The 14,365-nt window shown below is 40.0% G+C and overlaps 1 protein-coding gene across 1 annotated transcript in view; it reads right to left on the bottom strand.

Moving 5' to 3' along the window:
• APPL1 (adaptor protein, phosphotyrosine interacting with PH domain and leucine zipper 1) overlaps positions 1-14,365 on the bottom strand; it is a 75,142-nt gene that overhangs the window by 45,532 nt on the left and 15,245 nt on the right. Inside the window, exons 2-7 of the mRNA XM_061618292.1 lie at positions 6,828-6,926; positions 4,849-4,908; positions 4,079-4,150; positions 3,031-3,118; positions 2,503-2,544; positions 1,913-1,971 (exon numbers count right to left, since the gene is read on the bottom strand). Of these exons, the coding sequence (XP_061474276.1) occupies positions 1,913-1,971; positions 2,503-2,544; positions 3,031-3,118; positions 4,079-4,150; positions 4,849-4,908; positions 6,828-6,926 (420 nt within the window). The remainder of the gene's footprint in view (positions 1-1,912; positions 1,972-2,502; positions 2,545-3,030; positions 3,119-4,078; positions 4,151-4,848; positions 4,909-6,827; positions 6,927-14,365) is intronic.

Genomic DNA, 14,365 nt, shown 5'->3' with positions numbered 1-14,365 from the left:
AATGCTATTATCTGGAAATGGCCATGCAGGTCAGAACAGAACCACTGTAACTGTGGTTCCCACTCCCAATCCATGCAGCCACTCCAAGAAGATACCGTGATCAATGATATCAAAAGCTGCTAAGAGATCAAGGAGAGCAGGTTGCACTCCATAAACACACATTGGGTTTGCTGCTGAGCAGGTAATCACCCAAAGCTATCTCAGTGACAAAATCAAGCCTGAAGCTGGATTACAATGGGTCAAGATTATCTGCTCCATCCAAGTATGTCAAACGTTGCACAGCCACAACCATCTCACTTTGCACAAAAACAGGATATTAATAATTGGGTGACAATTGTTCAGAACCTCAAGGTCAAGAAAAGGCCACTTAAGGAGTGGGGACACCAAGTCCTCTTTCAAGGTGGCTGGAACCACTCTCTGCCTCTGTCAGGTGTTTACCACTCCCTGGACCCATCCAGCTAACTCCGACTAGTTCTAATAAGCCATGATGGGTACGGATTGACTGTGCAAGTAGTCGATCATACTCCTTCAAGAGTCTAGTCCACATTTTCATGCTGCAATAATTGAAACTGATCCCAAACCACTGGACCAGACAGTTGTCTAGACACTCCCACAAAGACCATACTAATAGCAGCATGAAAGTTGGAGCAAAGGTGAGGGACTTTATGCTTGTCACTGGATGCCAAGTTCTTGGTCACTCTGAAAAGCTGTGCTGGACAGCTACTCGTTAACATAGCAGTAGCAAAGAATTTTTCTTCACCGCCATCACATGGTAGGCACAATTATGCGCTCTAACCTGTGTTCAATAGGCTTTACTACAAGATTTTTGCCATTTATGCACCAGCTTCCAACCCACTTCATCATCCAAAGGTCTGCAGTGTCAGGCATTTAGGAGCAATCCTATCAATGGCCACTTCATCATTCCAGAGCAAGACCAGGGCCTCACCAGGAGCATCAGACATGCCAAGAAGAAAGTCCTGGAGAGCACTCAGGAACTCATGAGATTTCATAAGTCTCTAGGAATAGATCATACCAATCAGTCCCCATGCCTACAGAGGGGAATTGCCACTGTCAAGTCAAACCACACCAGGAAATGGTCCATCCATGACAAGGGCATTAAGTATAAGATCCTCAGCCACAGAACCAGGACCAGCCAACTCGGTGGCAAAAAACAGATTGAATTATGACCTTCAACATGAGTTGGGCCAACTGCATATTGACACAGCCCCATGGTTACCATGGAGGCCATGAAGCCCTAAGCTGGACCTAACAAGGCAACCTCAGTATGGATGTTGCAGTCCCCCCAGTACCCAGTTATCTGTGGATATTCAACACCACCTTTGAGACCACCTCAGCCAGCTCCGATAGAACGCTGTTGGGTAGTGGGGTTCTTTGTTCTTTGGTCTAGCACCAGGTACAAACTCTCAAATGCTCAAGCACACTGGCTTCATGGGGAGAGAGATGGAATTTGTGTAGTTAGTGACACTCCCTCCTCCTGCCGTCTAACCTATGCTGCTGCTGCTGCACTGAAGTACCCAGAACAGCACAGCTGGGACAGATCAGGTCCACCCAGCCAGGTTTCTGTAACCCCAGGTCAGCCTCTTCATTCATGACCAAGTTGAAGATAACAGAGATTAGGCTCTGAAGATTAAAATATAAACACCCAATTTTTTTAGAATCAATACTACCTCTCTCTCTCTCTCCTGTACTGAACTATAATCAAATTTATCTTTAGAAAGGTTTTTTAAAATACAATATCATTTTTGATATTTAGTTGTTTGACATGTTATGCAGGATTCAGGTTTGTAGGTAAAGGAAAAGAAAAGGACAGTTAACAGTTAAAATGTACATATTTTAAGAATTACCAGATGTTGTAGCCATTCTATAACATGAAATTGAAAATTTCTCAAACCTTCTCATTTTCTCTTTTTTTTGACAGTCGACTATATCTGGCAATAGCAGTATCATGATCTGCAAAAGGAAGATTATACTGCATTTGAGTAGTAGCTGCAAAACAATATAAACGTTTAACTTAAGGATAAAATAAGCTGTTCTTCATAGAAGTGAGGTTTCACTACCCACAACAGAACTTTTAACATTATGAAGTGCCATAGGAAAATATAATACTTTATCAATTTAGACAATTCAGCTGTTTTGGCTCCCTGCCCCTCCCCACCAACTACTTGATATGCTACAAATGATTAACATAGTAAAACCTATTATGTTTCCCCCATGCTTTTTAGTTATTTCAAACAGTTTTTGAGATATGAAATATAACCAGTCACAAATTATTTTAAGGGTTTTACCAACCAGCTAACTGAATGAAACTGCTCCCCTTTTATAACAAAGATTTATCAACCTGTAAAGAGTTTCTCCCGCCCATTTCTTTTAAAATGAGCTATGACTTCAAACTTTCAAGATGAAGGATACCTATCACAGGAGTTTAACCATACATCACAACACAAAGGCATGCCAAGAAATTAACACTCACGGCATACTTACCATTGCTTGAGATCTGGAAAACTTCTTTTAAAGTCAGTATCTCTGAAATGAATACATCTCATTAAGGAAGTACATCGTATCAATGCAGTTTTACCAATGTTAATATAAACTACAGAACAAGACTTTATTCAGGTTTCCGTTTGTCCTACGCTTTAAAGAAAATGACACTTTTTTTAAGTGGATAACCTTACAATTTTATCTTCAAAAAATATCAGAGTAAATGTGCATAGGATTGTAGGCTTACATTTCTAGATGTTTGATAGGCAGCAATTACTAATACCTAAGTGGTTTGCTTTTTTATTATTACCCTATTTTTCTGCTCAAAAATGACTCTAAAGGTTAACAAACTACACTTGATAGTCATGTTAAAATTCTTTAAAATAGCTGGCTTTATATAGAAACCTACTGTAAGCAAGAGAAGAGCCTGTTAAGTGAAAATCAGAATATGTTATAAATTCAATTTAATTTGATTAAACATTTTCTTTAAGCATGATCGATTTCTCTACATCATTTGTGCTACCACCATACCTTTAAGAGCCCTTTCCTTGAACTGGGTAATGGGAAACATCATGGCATCAGCTAACTGAGTTGATAGTACTGCATGGCAAGAACTGAGCTAAGGAGAGAAAAAACACATATGTACACAATTTTGTCTGCAAATACAGAGATTATTATACAAACACCTGGAAGTTAGCGCCACTGATCTCACTGATCTGTTTTATGAGTTTTGTACAGCAATTAAGGATTTAAGCAAAAATACTATTACACAAAAGCACAAAAGGGTAATTTTAAAACAATGTTATTAATTATGTGTCCCCTCATTCGATGCATAAATTCAGGAGTTTAAAACAACATTTAATATAGGCTTGGAGCTTTCTCAGTTAATTCTAATCGCTAATTGTCCCTTCAACAGCAAAACATTAGTTTCTCTAGCCATGAAATGTCACTGAAAGAACATAACTATTAAACTTGTAATCTTTCAATCTATCAGGACCTATATCCTGGCTTTATCTATAGCATTTAGCACCGTGGGGTACCACTCCCAAACAAAGCCCTCTGGTTCAATTTATTTATTTATTTATTTGATTTCTTGGTCGCCCATCTGGCTGGCTAACCAGTCACTCTGTGCGATGTACAAAATAAGCAAAATAGCACAAAATGACACATCAATACAATAACATTAAAATCTAAAAGCAATGATGTTAAAATCTAGCCCACCCCAAAGGCCGGCCTAAAGAGCCAGGTCTTCACGGCCCGGCAGAAACTCATTGTAAAATTATACCACTAACCATAAATGACAAGTAGAACTTAGAGCAATCAGAAAATGCATATGCTCTGTTGCTTTAGAAACAAATAGGCCCTTCCTAATTTAAAGAATTCAAGTGAGATTCTTTATTGAAAGCATCAGAAAAAGGCAAGAGTCACCACAGTTATACATAAAGGCTCGGTATGAACTGGACTAATACAAACTATCACTGTGGTTTGTAAATACGTAGACAAATGTTAGTACAAAAAGAAAATAGTAAGGTAATAGTTAACATAATTATCTAGAGGATCAGCATACATACAACCTTACCTCATCTATCACTTTTGCAAACTGCTGCAGAGTAGAATTCATAACTTCATCGTCACCCCCCAAAGGGAAGCGCTACAAAAACAAAATGCTCGTAAGTTAACCTTCACCGACTTTTCCTGTAAGAATTCAGAACAACACTCCACAGGTCTAGTAAAATATACTCAGGTCTAATAGCACTGGCATATTCAAAGAATGAAAACTCCTAGATGACTATGGGCAAGGAAAAAAGTATTCCTGGGACATTTTTGAATGAACAAAGCTGACAAAAAGTTAGCTAAAGTCCATAGGCTATACTGGGCACGAAACCACTCAAGCACCTAATTGCTTAAGTATTAAAACATAATATGCCGATGTTGACATAAAATTGAAATATCAGTTTATTTATTCATGGTGGTTTCAACTTGAGATGCTGATTTCTTTACTGGTCACTTTTTGTGCTTTTAACAGCAAGTATAATATGAAGATATTAAACAAATGAAGCTTTCCCTGTCACAGAAATAAGGAATAAGGAAAAGCTTCACCTGCTCAATTTCTGCGTGTGTGGCTACTGTTGAAGCAGAAGAAGCAGAAGTGGCCCTCCAGCTGTTGCTGGCTACAACTCCCATCATCCCTGATCCAGGTTGGCTGGGGCCCATGAGAGTTGGGAGTCCACCAGCCTTTGGGGGACCACAAATTTCCCACCCTTATATACATTGTATATAAAGGTACATGGGCAGACCCAGTGTAAGTAGTTAGCAACCCAAATATTTCATTCCATAAAAGGACCATACCTGCTTCTCATATTCTTTTAGAAGCTTTGAAGTCAGATGTGTTGCTGCACTTAATTCATTCTGGTTAAGAAAAAAAAGAGACAACATATTTCCTATTTTGAATGGGAAATGAATATATATACCCTAGAATTCACCAGTAAGGAAGCAACATTCTGGATTATCTAACCACTGTTAGGTGTACTGAGCTATTCTCTACATCAGTGTGTTTGCATTTTTGTCACATCATACATTTCACACTTTTAAAATAGAAGGTGCAAACAACAAGCATTTCTGTTAGACCAACAATAGATGATCAAATTCAGAGATTTGTGAGGCATCATCTGCAACAGAAAGCAGTATCATTCCCTTTAACAGCAATGTTAACTCCCTGCCTATCAGTTTGGAAGCAAAACAAACAAAAAGGGTTGCTGCATCCCCGGGAGAACCCCAAGGTATGTACAACTATATATATTTTAAAAATTATTCCTCTAAAGGGGGCATTTTTTAAAAAATAATAACTGAGTGTGAATGGGAGTATACACAGAGTTCAGACAGGCAGATATCAAGTACAACTCTGAAAGAAGCACATGAATGCTCCTTGCAGAGCCTCCCAGAGCAGGTAAGTGAACAAGATGGGAGAAGGAGGGAAATAAAGAGAACAGCAGTTGGAAAAATGAGCAAATTAAAAACAAAACTCAAGGAAAAACATCTATACTTCGATGCAGGACAGAGAAAGGTAATTAAGAGTGAACTGGTAGGCAGAAAGGGAAAAAATGGAAAGAAAAAGGCTCAAGGACATACACACTCACATACAGCTGTGTTTCCATGTAAGCCATGGTTAGCATGATGTGCACAAGCCACAGTGAGCCTCAGGCTCACATACTCCCTTCCTCCTCCTGCCACACATCTAGGAGGACAACTTCAGAAGCTCTAATGTGACTTGTCATTTCACCCAAGCTTTAGATTATGGTTTATGCAAACTGTGGTCAAACAAGCCACAAATGTTACACCATGATCTCCAGTTTGGACAAAATGGCAAGCCATGTTTAAGGGAAACAGAAAAGTAAAAACTTTCCTAGTCCTCTCCTGGGCACCCAGGATGAAACCAACATGAACGAGTCTTTCTACCGCTTGAGCATGCTACGCTAAATGCTGTGTGTGGATGTGGATTGGGGAAGCAGCAGCAAATGGAATGGAAAGCTACCCTCCTTTCCACTAAATCCCCTAGGGAGCATGGGCCAGTATGCATATGACTTTCTGGTGACCACAACCCTCCAGTTTAAGGTAGAACCCAAGTCTGATGATAATAATAATAATAATGTTACAGTTACCGAAAGTCTGATCCTGTACGGTGTGACTTGCCTCTGGATAAGTGTGCACATGATCCAAAACAAAACTCAAACCTACTTTAAGAGATTCCCTTCCTGAGCACTGATTGCATAGTTTTACTATATCTTTTATAGCCCAACTCACAATAGAATATCCCCATGTGCCCTGATGATCCACATATATTGTTGCAAGTCCTGCTAGTATACACTATTAAAATAACATAACCTACTATGATTTAAATAGTTGCCTACTATGGAATAATGCAATGTTTAAATCAAGGTAAGTTCTGGTTGGAAGTAAACTACATTACTGAAGAATTTACAAAACATTTGTTCAGTTTTGTGGTATGGGCCTATATCAAGATGTCTCAAGAAATTTCAAACATTCCTGTCTCTCACAATGAAACTGAGCAAGCAACATTGAAGTATTATAGCCAAATTATGAAGTGAATCAGTAAGTATGAAAACACATATGCATAAACATACATCACAAGTAAATAAAATACTAAGCCATCGTTGCTAGCACACAGGCATTTAACACACACACTCGCTGTACTGAAATGCTCAGAGTAGTATTGACTCTAGCACTTATGACACTGAACAATACAGAAAATATTTTGGAAAGTTGACTCAAATTTAGCTAACTTCTGCAATCTGCAATATTCACCCTACCTGTGCATCATAAATTCGATGGATGGCTTGATACAACTGGCTAATGTATCTGGAAATTGCCACCGCATCTTCTTCAAATACACCCAGCAAAGAACGTGTCTAAAAATGAGAAATAGTTCACATTTATAATGTTAGAATTACAGTATAGATTTAAAAAGAAAATCCATCTAGTTTTGGGGTACTCAAACGCATTAGAATAAAATGGATTGTTACTAGACACTTCGTGCATATCTACCAGTCGTGAAGCAGAATGCACTTGCCAAGCCAGAGCGAGAGCCCACTCAGCCAGAGTAGGTTGACAATGTAAAACAATAGTTACTGCTTTGAGTAAGGATATATATTTACTGTTAATTAGTTTTAGTTTTAATGTTAAGCTAGTTTTCAAATGTGAGCCTTACTTTGGAACAGGTTAAGGTGTCTTAACTACAGTTAAAAATAGTCTAAACTAAATTCGAAATTTAGTTCTTAATTAAGCCTAGGGAGAAAAATACAAGTTTTAAACTAAATCAAGCTAAGTTTGAAACTGGAACACGTTTCAGATCTAGCTATTACCTGATCAACTCAATTGGCTTTTATACTTAGATTTTTCAGAAAGCTTTGACAAAGTCCCACACTAAAAGCTGATAAAGAAACTGAGCAGCAGTGAGGTAAGAGAACAAGTTCCCATACGTATTGATAACTTGACAGGAAGAAGGGGGTAGTAAAAGTCAAGGAGAGATTAACTAGAGAGAATACAACAGAGGTTTATAAATATTTCAAACAATGCATAGATTCCTTGCAGAATCAACTGTTACAGCATGTTGTCTATCACCACTATTTTTTTAAAGCTTTGACAAATTTATGGAGAATAGGTTCACTGATGCCTGTGTGCTAAACAGCAAAAACTAGAACTTGTGTCTTTGAAAACAGTTTATGCTTCTAGTTAAGGCAGATGAGGGGAATCCTTGGCCCTCCAGATGTTGCTAAACTATACCTCCACAATCCCTGGCCATGTTTGCTAGGGCCGATGGGAGTTGTAGTTCAGCAACATCTGGAGGGCCAAAGGTTCCCCTACACTTAGGTTAGGGGGTCCTAGTGACAAACAACAGGAACAGCCATCCCCAGCACGTCCTCCTTATGAACTCCAGCTGGCTGCAACAGGAGACCAAGTGCTGGAATAAATAGTCTCTTGTGTAATTAACAAAGAGAGACAGAGACTAATTCCTTGGCTTCTGGTTCAATTTGGAATGTCTGTCAATCTCAGAATGGTAAAAGCATAACAGGTCTCAAGCCCACCCACCAAAAGCCAGTGCTCAATTTAGCAGCAGATACTGGAGGTGACAATTTACCTAGATTTTACCTTTGCTACAATAAGAAGTATGTTTGATGTGGGATATCTTTTACTGCAGGGATAGTAGATGTCTGGGTGACTTGAAGAGGATTGGAAAGGATATCTGACTCCCAGTTCTTTTTAAAATAGCAATATAATAAAAACCATCTTCCCCAAAAAAATTACACTACTGAAATGGAAAAAAAAGTAGGGGAAGGGGTGGTAACCAGGAGCGGGTTTTCCGTTTTGGTACTAAAAAACAAACTGCTGTTCTCTGAATTCTTTAATTCTTAGTGTATATCTTTTGCATTTGGCTCTGTTTGGTGAACCTCAAACTTCTAATAATAAAAGTAGCTCCACAAGACTCAAGTCTGCTCATCCCTCTTTACTGTACTCCATTTTCAGTATGTGTAATGACTGAGACACACCAACAAAATTAGTGAAGTACCAGTATTTCCTGTATCATTGTTTTTCCACTTGCCTGTTGATAATGTGTAATATTGTAGCGGGGACGTGTATCTATGATTACATGTTTCACCAAAAGAATGTGGTGTCATTTCTTTAAGCTTTTTATTAGAGAGTTGTTGTTGTAAGCCATACTTAGTAACCTCAGCTCCTATTTGAAGTGTGGCGATCATAATACAAGGTGGTTGTAACCCTCATCCCAACCTACAACAGTCCAGTGGGAAGAACAGTACTGGACTACCCTACAGTGTTGTTGTAAGGTGCTGTCTTTCAGGATCAACCCTCCCCTTGCTGCAATGCAGGAAAAACAATGGATTATGCCCAACCTGTAACATAGGCATAATATTGCTAAGCCTAATAGCACCTTTCGTTGGCAATCGGAGGACAACATAACCCCAGTTATTTCTCTTCTGCTCTCCCAGCAAATATTTGCTGAGATTTTTTTTAAAATTAAAATTCAAAGAATCCTCATTTTCCCTCACACCGTGACTCAAGTTTCAAAAACTATAAACTTTTATCTTTTGCTTCTTTTAAGGGATGGGTGAGGAAGCCAACAATAAAGTCCTTGATTTCCATATCCTATACACTAACAACAAACACATAGGTCATATTTGCACCAAATATTTAAAGCACATGGCTTCCCCCCAAAAACCCTAGGAACTAGGGTTAAAAGGTAAGGGTGCTCGGAATTGTAGCTCTGTGGAAGTTAAACTGCAGTTCACAGAATTTGGGGGAAGCTATGTGCTTTAATTGCATAGTGTGGATGCGACCATAGACCAAGTGCTGATCCTTAAGTAGCAAAACAGGTGCCTAACCCTGATGTTTGCAAAGTACAAAAAAACCCACCCTCAACCCTCAAACAAATTCTGAGGGGCAGGTCCAATGACAACTTAGCATGCTCAGTGACAACAAAGCACTGAGCAACTGTTCAGGAGAGATTAATAGAGGAGGAGTAGGGAAGCTGTGGCCCTTCATATGTTGCTGATCTCTCATCAGCTCAAGCCAGCATGGCCAATTGTCAAGGAAGATGGGACCAGTAGTCCAACAACATCTGAAGGGCCATTATAGATAGATCTTCACTGGCTACCAGTGGTTTACCGGGCCCAATTCAAGGTGTTGGTATTGACCTTTAAAACCCTATGCGGTTTCGGCCCGGTTTATCTAAAGGACCGCCTCCAGTATCACCAATTGAGCCGCCTTACAAGATCAGCCACACAGGATCTCCTCTCGGTCCCACCGGCCAAAACAGCTCGGCTGGTGCGGACCAGAGAGAGGGCGTTCCCAGTAGTGGCTCCCACCCTCTGGAATTCCCTCCCCTACGATCTTCGACATGCCTCCTCCCTGATGAGCTTTCGACGAGCGTTAAAGACCTGGCTCTTCAGGCAGGCCTACAGGAATTCGAGCTAGATTAGTTGTAACGTTTTAACTGATGTTTTGATGCTAGTTTTAAATTGATGAATATGGTTATTTAGTGTGTAATGTATTTATTGAATTGTATATTGTACTTGTTGCTGCTGTAAGTCGCCTAATCTGTAAGTGGACAGATAGGCGACTAACAAATTAAGGTTTATTATTATTATTTTTATTATTAGTTTCACACCCTGGACATACTATTTTCTTATTCTATAGTAGACTGTTATGGGGTATATAATCTCTTTACTATGTCAACACCTGTAATGTGTGTCCTACTTTGTGTTGATATACACCCTCCGTGGCGCAGAGTGGTAGGCGGCGGTAACGCAGCCGAAGCTCTGCTCACGGCCAGAGTTCGCTTCCAACGGAAGGAGGAAGTCGAATATCCGTTAAAAGGGATCGAGGTCCACTCAGCCTTCCATCCATCCGTGGTCGGTAAAATGAGTACCCGGCATATGCTGGGGGGTAAAGAAAGGCCAGGGAAGGAACTGGCAATCCCACCCCATATATACCGTCTGCCTAGTAAACATCGCAAGACATCACCCTGTCGGAAACGACTCGTACTATAAGTGTGGGGACACCTTTACCTTTTTTACTTTGTGTTGATGCTGATGAGCTATTTAGAGGTGTGCATATTAAATCTGGGACCACCACCCTCTCCTATTTACTTTGGGATATAAACTGGAATGACAAGCACTACCTAGATGTGCTTGGGAACTACTAACCAATTTGCCATGGACACTTGCCTAAAACCAGTCCAGCTGTCCTTTTGGTGCCAGGAAGAACAGCACACCTTTAAGAGTCATCTTCTATTCTGGAGTTGTATGTATTTTTACTTGATTGGGCCCGTGCTGCTTCTTTTATTTATTTTTGTTTTTAAATTTTGAAATTACTTTAATGTGAGACAATATTTATAATTACTTATAGTAAGAAATTAAGAGAAGAGCTACCCAAAAAACATGGAACTGATCCAGGCCTATTTAGATGTTCATAAAAACTGGAAAATATTTCTACCTCATCTACTTAGTATTAAGATCCTTCTAGAATGTAAAAAATTAAAGTAGAAGTTTACTTAATTCAGGGGAAACTGCCATAGCACCCTCCAGATGTTGCTGAACTACCTCTCCCATCATCCCTGACTATCAGCCATGCTTCCTGGGGCTGACGGGAGTTCGAGTCCAATAATATCTGGAGAGCACCACATTTGCTATCCCTGCTACAGGATGCATACACACCATCCATTTAAAGCGCTTCTCACCTACTCCCTGTCACAGAGGTGCAATTCCCAGCACCCACAACAAAGCACAATTCCCAATATTCTTTGGGGGGTGCTTTAAATGTATGGTGTCTACATGGTGCTAGTTCAACTTGTATTAACAAGACTGAAGGTGATTTTGCCCCTAATACTGCAAATGGGCAAGAGTCAAAGTATCTACGTTTTTGAAATGACTTCTCTAAAGACCAAAGAGACATTCAAGCTGCTGATGAGCTGATTAAGAAATAGTCATCATACTTTGAAATACAATAGCTCATAAGGGTATTATGCACAATTTGCTATTTCCCAAAAGCAGTTGTTCCCATATTGTGTTCTGGGGTTCCTCAAAAACATAAGGATTCCTCAGTCACAAATTCAGTAATGTGGAGAGGCTTACTCACTACTAGCAATCCTTTTCAAAAGGCGTTATCAAACTTTCTACTGCCAGGGCCCAAAATTACTCAGGCCCACCAATCACAAAATAGTCCTGCAGGTAGTGGATGGAAGAGAAATTGGCATGACTTGCTGGCAATTATTTGTTTATTATTTATTTATTATTTTTATGTATATCCCGCCCCTCCTCCCAGTAGGAGCCATGGGTGGCAAACAACAGCACGAGAAACACTTTAAAACATCATAAAAACAGACTTTAAAATATATTAAAACAGAACATCTTTAAAAACATTTTTTAAAGAAAGCTTTAAAAACATCTTTTAAAAAATGGTTTAACAACATATATATATTTTATAAAGAAGGTTTAAAAACATTAAAAAGCAATTTGAACAGACTGGGACAAGGTCCCTACTTAAAAGGCTTGTTGAAAGAGGAAGTTCTTCAGCAGGCACTGAAAATTACCACAGGCCAAACCACAAGTGCCAAAGACACTTGAAGAGAGACACTGCTTACAAGTGCCTGTACACTAATGCTAGGAGCCTCCCAACCAAGATGGGAGAACTGGAATGCTTGGTCTTAGAGAAGAGCATTGATATAGTGAGCATAACGGAGACCTGGTGGAATGGAGAAAACCAGTGGGATACGGTTATCCCTGGATATAAACTATATCGGAAGGACAGGGAAGGACGTATTGGTGGCGGAGTCGCTCTATACGTGAAAGAAGGCATTGAATCCAGCAAGCTGGAAACCCCAAAAGAGGCGGACTCCTCCACAGAATTGTTGTGGGTGGTGATACCATGCCCCAGGAGGGATTTAATACTGGGAACAATCTATCGTCCTACTGATCAAAATGCTCAGGGAGACCTTGAGATGAGATATGAAATTGAGGAAGCATCCAAACTAGGAAATGTGGTAGTAATGGGTGACTTCAACTACCCGGACATAGACTGGCCGCATATGTGTTCCAGTCATGACAAAGAAGCAAAATTTCTAGATATTCTAAATGACTATTCCCTAGACCAGTTGGCCATGGAACCGACCAGAGGGACGGCAACCCTGGACTTAATCCTCAGTGGGGACCCGGACCTGGTGCGAGATGTAAGTGTTGTTGAACCGATTGGGAGCAGTGACCACAGTGCTATTAAATTAAACATACATGTAAATGGCCAATTGCCAAGAAAATCGAACACGGTCACATTTGACTTCAAAAGAGGAAACTTCACAAAAAGGAGGGGATTGGTAAAAAGAAAGCTGAAAAACAAAGTCCAGAGGGTCACATCACTCGAAAATGCTTGGAAGTTGTTTAAAAACACTATATTAGAAGCTCAACTGGAGTGCATACTGCAGATCAGAAAAGGTACTGCCAGGGCCAAGAAGATGCCAGCATGGTTAACGAACAAAGTCAAGGAAGCTCTTAGAGGCAAAAAGTCTTCCTTCAGAAAATGGAAGTCTTGTCCGAATGAAGAAAATAAAAAGGAACACAAACTCTGGCAAAAGAAATGCAAGAAGACAATAAGGGATGCTAAAAAAGAATTTGAGGAGCACATTGCTAAGAACATAAAAACCAACAACAAAAAATTCTATAAATACATTCAAAGCAGGAGACCATCTAGGGAGGCGATTGGACCCTTGGATGATAAGGGAGTCCAAGGTGTACTAAAGGAGATTGCAGAGAAGCTAAATGAATTCTTTGCATCTGTCTTCACAGTGGAAGATATAGGGCAGATCCCTGAACCTGAACTAACATTTGCAGGAAGGGATTCTGAGGAAATGAGACAAATAGTGGTAACGAGAGAGGAAGTTCTAGGCTTAATGGACAATATAAAAACTGACAAATCACCAGGCCCGGATGGCATCCACCCGAGAGTTCTCAAAGAACTCAAAGGTGAAATTGCTGATCTGCTAACTAAAATATGTACTTGTCCCTCGGGTCCTCCTCCGTGCCTGAGGACTGGAAAGTGGCAAATGTAACACCAATCTTCAAAAAGGGATCCAGAGGGGATCCCAGAAATTACAGGCCAGTTAGCTTAACTTCTGTCCCTGGAAAACTGGTAGAAAGTATTATTAAAGCTAGAATAACTAAGCACATAGAAGAACAAGCCTTGCTGAAGCAGAGCCAGCATGGCTTCTGGAAGGGAAAGTCCTGTCTCAGTAACCTATTAGAATTCTTGGAGAGTGTCAACAAGCATATAGATAGAGGTGATCCAGTGGACATAGTGTACTTAGACTTTCAAAAAGCGTTTGACAAGGTACCTCACCAAAGACTTCTGAGGAAGCTTAGCAGTCATGAAATAAGAGGAGAGGTCCTCTTGTGGATAAGGAATTGGTTAAGAAGCAGAAAGTAGAGAGTAGGAATAAACGGACAGTTCTCCCAATGGAGGGCTGTAGAAAGTGGAGTCCCTCAAGGATCGGTATTGGGACCTGTACTTTTCAACTTGTTCATTAATGACCTAGAATTAGGAGTGAGCAGGGAAGTGGCCAAGTTTGCTGACGACACTAAATTGTTCAGGGTTGTTAAAACAAAAAGGGATTGCAAAAAGCTCCAAAAAGACCTCTCCAAACTGAGGGAATGGGCAGAAAAATGGCAAATGCAATTCAATATAAAGAAGTGTAAAATTATGCATATTGGAGCAAAAAATCTGAATTTCACATATACGCTCATGGGGTCTGAACTGGCGGTGACTGACCAGGAGAGAGACCTCG

Source organism: Rhineura floridana, chromosome 3 (assembly GCF_030035675.1).
Source record: "Rhineura floridana isolate rRhiFlo1 chromosome 3, rRhiFlo1.hap2, whole genome shotgun sequence".
Taxonomy (NCBI): Eukaryota; Metazoa; Chordata; class Lepidosauria; order Squamata; family Rhineuridae; genus Rhineura; species Rhineura floridana.
Note: the sequence above shows the minus strand (reverse complement) of the source record. Positions and strands in the feature narration are given on the sequence as shown.